The sequence below is a fragment of the Danaus plexippus genome, chromosome 8 (assembly GCF_018135715.1).
Source record: "Danaus plexippus chromosome 8, MEX_DaPlex, whole genome shotgun sequence".
NCBI classification, from domain to species: domain Eukaryota; kingdom Metazoa; phylum Arthropoda; class Insecta; order Lepidoptera; family Nymphalidae; genus Danaus; species Danaus plexippus.
The window spans coordinates 3752026-3758300 of NC_083542.1; the positions used below are offsets into that span (position 1 = coordinate 3752026).

General features: G+C 35.3%; 1 protein-coding gene across 1 annotated transcript; it reads right to left on the reverse strand.

Annotated features, from left to right (window-relative positions):
- Window positions 1-1209: 1209 nt before the first annotated feature.
- On the reverse strand, window positions 1210-1872 carry LOC133318855 (ATP-dependent DNA helicase pif1-like). The gene has a single exon (XM_061521229.1). It carries the CDS (start codon window positions 1870-1872, stop codon window positions 1210-1212), a length of 663 nt encoding a protein of 220 aa, XP_061377213.1.
- Between the last annotated feature and the right edge of the window lie 4403 nt (window positions 1873-6275).

The window sequence follows — 6275 nt, forward strand, 5'->3', positions numbered from 1 at the left end:
TCCTGCAGCTATAATGCGGTATAAACTGTGTAAGTAACTTCGTCTCTCATATATATTTTTTGTCATATTTGATTATCATCACACCAAGTTCACTAACATCAAAGCATTGGAACATAAACTACCCAAACACTTATATACATAATATATTTTTCAATACGGAAGTGAGTTCAACTTAATTCAGGTGACTATTAACATCCAGGTGACGATGAAATTAACCAAAGAATTTGACGCCATGTAATAAAATTAATTACCTTAACAGTAAATATGAGCACTTAGAAGAGCGACTGTATTTACAATCTGAAGAATTCCTTTACATACAAAGGCAATTATCTTTTAACATGTAATACATGATAAACAGTTTTATTTTGTTGTTATGTTATGATTTTATAAAAAATCTGTTAATATTGGATTGAATCGTTCGAATTACACTTTCTTCTGAAATAAGATTTTTTTTTTAATTTCTTTTTCAAAAATTCTAGGTGCATAGTCCACTGTTTTAAATATAATCATCACACATGTACAGTTAAACTGCAGCAAAAATTGGCAAATATATATAAAAATTACATATACATTGAAATTTAAAACATATTTTCAGTCATCATATTAATGAAATTGACAGCCTAGTTTAATACTATTAAAATTATTTAACTTCCATGTAACTTTCGATAATATTCACAACTATTAATACAATAACTATTTAAACACTATAAATCAGACGGGACGTAAAAATTAAGATGTTTTTTATGTACATAACGTAAGACTAGGCGAATATTAAAGATACTTTGAAAATATTAGCGATCTGTTCTTTTACAAGGAATATTATCTTTTTAAATGTAAGAATATATACAAACTATTACGTTATAAGTTATTTATGAACCGCAACTGTTTTTTAGTTTTTGTATTATGATAACACTAGCTATGCCCGCGACTTCGTCCGCGTGAAATAGTTATTTTCGGCATCATATTTATTTTTGCAAAAAACCTACTCGGTTTTATAAATAATTTTCTGTTATTATTTTAGACAATTTAGTTTATTTATTTATTTTAAGTTTTTAAATAACATAATTATTTAAAGTACTTCTGTGTAAATAATATTTTTAGTTTTATTTTCTTGTGGCAGAAGAACATATTGGTTTTCTCCGCAACCTGATCTTGACAACGCGACATATAGTTGGCCGTGTGAAAAGCAGTCTTGGCGTAAATCAATTCCTACGTGTTAAATGTTTGCCCCTGTGATTTATTAATTGTAACGGCGAAAGATAGCTTTACGGGAAATTGAATTCTTTCAAAATTAAAAGGTAAATCATTTGGTATCATTGGGATGCGAGGTATAAGCACTGTTTGACCAACTGCTGGACCAGTCAAAACTATAGCAACGATCACGTTATTGCGAAGAAATTTGATTTGAAGTCGGGTCCCGTTACATAAATTTGGTGGTTTAAGATTTCTGAGTAAAATTATTGGGGCACCTATTTTTAACTTGAGGGAATATGGGGGAAGACCACTGGGGTTCAAAGAATTAAGAAACTCCTGTGGGTAATGGACCGCATCTTCCTGATCCATTACATTATCAATAGATGTGTAGGTAACTATGTCTCCTGGAAGTTTACTTAAAATTAAATCATTAATTTCGTCTACGCTACTGTTTCTCGCCGCCAATATTGCCCTTTGACACATCCATTGATGATCTTTATTTTCTATTTCGCTGATGTCGGGGTAAACTTTCGAAATTAAGTCCTCAATGTTACTCACTCTTTCTCCTAAATCACGATCAATTTCAATTCTATTTTCAAAATGAGGTACTTTCCCGTCTCCTATTAAAAGTAACTTTGAAGGAAAAATTATATTACCTCCACCCAAATGTGCTCTCATATTTGTAGTTAATTTTAGGATGTTTACAAACTTCCATAATGGGGAACTTTTAAGGCAAGACTTTACAATGTCTGCTCTAGTTCCTCCTACTATTACTGGTAAAGTTTGTCAAAAGTCCCCAGCAAACATGACAGTAATCCCACCCATGATTTTATCACAGCTTCTAATATCTCTAACAGTCCTATCTAGAGCCTCTACATGAGCTCTATGGATCATGGTACATTCGTCCCAGATCATTAAACTGACATCTTGTAAAACTTTTCCCAAAGGGCCATTTTTACGTATAGAGCACACGTTATCTTTTTGTAAAGAAACAGTTAGGGGCAGTTTAAAAGTGGAATGAGCTGTGCGTCCACCTGCTAATAAAGTTGCAGCGATACCTGACGACGCTACTGCCAAAGCTAGCATTCCCTGAGACCTTACTTTTGCTAATATAAGATTAGTAATAAAGGTCTTGCCGGTTCCACCGGGAGCATCCAAAAAAAATACTTTTCCTTCACTAAGACGAACACTTTGCATAACACAATAATACGCGGTCACCTGGTCATTAACTAATTTTGGTTCATTTTGAGTAATATAATCATTCAATTCATTTAGATCATATGGTTTTCGCAATGCTACTTCTAACGGATCCAGATGATTAAGTGAATTAATCCTTTTTGATACAGGAAGCCCAAAATCAGTTAGTGATTTATCGCAAATCTCATGAATTTTATCTTCAATCATGATTAGTCCATCATTGTATATATCATCATTATATGCTAATGTCATATCTTGATTCTCATTACGCATTCTGTTTAGTATATCTTCACATAAAGCATTACGAAATTTATTCCATAATGCTAAAGGGTCAGATGGTTGGCAAAATATAAGGATGATGGTAAATAATTCTCTTAATTTTGTGGCTGGCTCGGACATTACAGCATCTGACATTGTATTCTGCCAATGTTCATCTCCCTCCAGTAAACCTAATTCCTTGCAAGCGCCTTGATAAGTTTGGCAAATAACACCATTCACGGTCCTTAGATGTTCAAATGACATTGGACCGCGAACATGTTGCAGTAACATTCTTAAATAAAAACATTCAGTTTGAGTCGGATGAATGTTGTAGACACGGCCTAAAGTTGTGTCTTTTTTTACACCGGGATATCCTTCAACATCTTGCCCACGTTTTCTTCTAGAAAATGAATTTCTTTCCCATACGTAATACTGGGGTACTTCGTGATATAAAAGGGTTTTTGCAAAATCGTCCCTCTTGCAAAGGTCAAAGAACGCTGTAAGTGTCGTTGATGAAGGATTATTAACACGATCTTGAAGGTTTGCATTATTATCAAAATAAACTCTTTGTCCATTTTCCAAATGAACTGCTAAATGAACTACTGCCGGAAAACGTTCATGAATAGGAAATTGGAAAATTCTCCAGATCGCTTCCGAAGAACTTATATAGCGACCATTTAGATATGTTTCTACTTCATTGTTATTACTTTGAAGCGAAAATGTGGCTTGGTCAGAGCCTTTATGAATATACTTACTTGGGTAACCATCATCCCCGGTTTGTGTTTCAGAAATAAAATTCCTAGGGTACTTTTTAGAACAAATGTTTTCTTTCATACATGGTGACGCAGGGTTATGAAATCCGCAAGGACCATGTATCATATTTTTTATGACAATATTATGAAGAATTGGATCTTGTCGTTTGTCAGGTATTTCAGCCGATATTATTGCATCTATAGAATCTGGTTGTACTTTGATAGCCAGCCACAATAAAATGTGGGCGTGTGGTAAACCTCTTTTTTGCCATTCTACGCTGTAAACAAAGGCTCTTGAAGGCCCAAAAATATTTTTCTTCGTCAGAAGGAGTATCATATTTTTGAGTTTTAAATGAAATACTCTAGAAACCAAATCATGTCTGTCGTAAGAATGCTGATCGGGTAATAACTCAATTTTTATTTCCGGCCATTCGGAGTTACATGTAAATGTAATGAAGAGATCTGGTTTTCCAAATTTCCTGACAAATGTCATGGCATCTTGACTTTTTTCGTTCATGTATCTGGGGCATCCTGTAAATGACGACGGCAGTATAACATGCTGGCCAACATTAGAAGCGTCTATATTCGCATCATTAACCACGGCATCTCTTAAATGAATGTACTCTTCTGCTATCAATTTTTTTTGATTTCTTTTTATGAAGTCTAGCCTCTCAGAAATCATTTTAGCCGCCATATCAACACAATACTGGTTGAATAATCCCTTGAAATAATGTATGCTGTTAAAGTCATTTATTCTCAACATGAGTCTAAATGCATAGAATTGCATACATGATACAGTTTTAGATCTAGCAGCAGTATTCTGCTGTGGAATATTTATACAGTATCCGTCATTACCAAAGGGAAACAGTAAAGGATACTTAAGTGGGTCATAAGATCTATGAAGTTCAGAAACTCGTTGAAGTCCACCATCTCTCGCCGTCAACACAATATCTCGGGGACCTTTGTCTTCATCTATCAAAAGAACAGCTACTTCATCTACTATTGGCGCATTATATCGACCTCGATGCTCATTAGGAGGTTTCACATCAGCATGAATAATAAGTTTGAAGTCATTCGGTGGTCTATTTTCCAGATTGTATTTGAAACTTTGAATATACGTATTATGATCGTGAAGATATGTTTGGAGAGCGTCGATAAGATCGATTTGCAAGCTTGGATTTAAATTTGAGCGTAAGGATACCTGATCTGCATGTGAAACAAAATATATTTGCAAAAATTCGGGCTGTGCCCCTTCAGCTGGAAGTAAGTTACCGATTAAGTGATAAACTTGCCCTTGGACTTTAAAAGTGGGCATAAAGTTTCCCTCACGAATCTCTTTGGCACCAAATGAAGTCATCTGAAATAGTGTATTATATTGCCTTGAGTGATTTAAGAAATGCTTTGATGATGGATGTGAGCCTGATATCAGTTCTTTTAAAACTGTAGTTGCTTCCGGAATTATTGGTATATTTACTTTGCCACCACTACAACACAGTCCAGGAGTTTCAGTCACCCATTTTTTTGCTTGGCATAAGTTGCATATTTTATTCATTCTGCCAATATCAATATCATTTAGCTCAGTATAGTCAAGTGTACAATCATAAGCAAACGCAGCATTTAATAAATTATGTTGCCTGCGAGTTCTATTTCTTGCTGATCGTGCATTTTGCTGTGCTAATCGATGGGATCTTTCAGTGCTCGATTCCCGATCGCGGTTAGCCAAAGTGCGGGAATTCTGTGAGGCTAAACGTTGAAAACGTTCAGCGCTTGATTCCCGTTGTCGGTTTGCCAAAGTTCGAGAACTCTGTGAGGCTAAACGTTGAGTACGTTCAGCGCTTGATTCCCGTTGTCGGTTTGCCAAAGTTCGAGAACTCTGTGAAGCTAAACGTTGAGAACGTTCAGCGCTTGATTCCCGTTGTCGGTTTGCCAAAGTTCGAGAACTCTGTGAGGCTAAACGTTGAGAATGTTCAGCGCTTGATTCCCGTTGTCGGTTTGCCAAAGTTCGAGAACTCTGTGAAGCTAAACGTTGAGAACGTTCAGCGCTTGATTCCCGTTGTCGGTTTGCCGAAGTTCGGAAATTTTGTGAGGCTAGACGCTGCGACCGTTCAATAATCGATTCATTAGCACGGTTTTGTTCACTGATTTCTCGTTGAGTAGCCAACCTATGCATATTTTCATCCTCTGTTTCATTGCTGCGCAAAACTCGCAGCCGCTTTGCAGTAGCAGTCTGCCGAGAAAGCTGAGATCTTTTTCTAGGCATTATAATGACGAAAAAAGAACCTAAGATATGAAAAATTAAACAAACCGTAACTCGTAATCAAGAAAAAAATAAACGTATGGTAAATAATTAGGAACCTAATTATTTTTACCTGTATTTGGTACTTACGTAAATCGGATAAAATATATGTCAAAAGAATAACCGTTAAACGATAAATGTATGCTTAAACTAAAACCTAACCTAATAAGAATATTTATGTGGATAACACCTATTTTCAAGTATTATATACAACAAAACAAAAAAGTTATAATATTGCTAAAATATTAGAAACAATACTATCCTTATAACAAAAAATATTTACTATAAAGAAAACTATGACACCTACTTACTACATCAAAATTAAAAAAAATGTTGATAATTGTGAAATTATTAGAAGCAAAATATTATCCTTAAAACAAAATGAAATAGTATTTAAAAAGTATTATTACACGACGATATTATTCCGCAAAAACAAATAACGCTGCATACAACCGTTCAGAAGGGAGCCGACCGCGCGTCTGAGCCGCGCGGCATGGTACCTCGTAGAGCTACACCCCCCCCGCTCCCTCCGCGTCGCTCGCAAGCAACGACGCCTCTCCTATGTTTTGCACTTCATG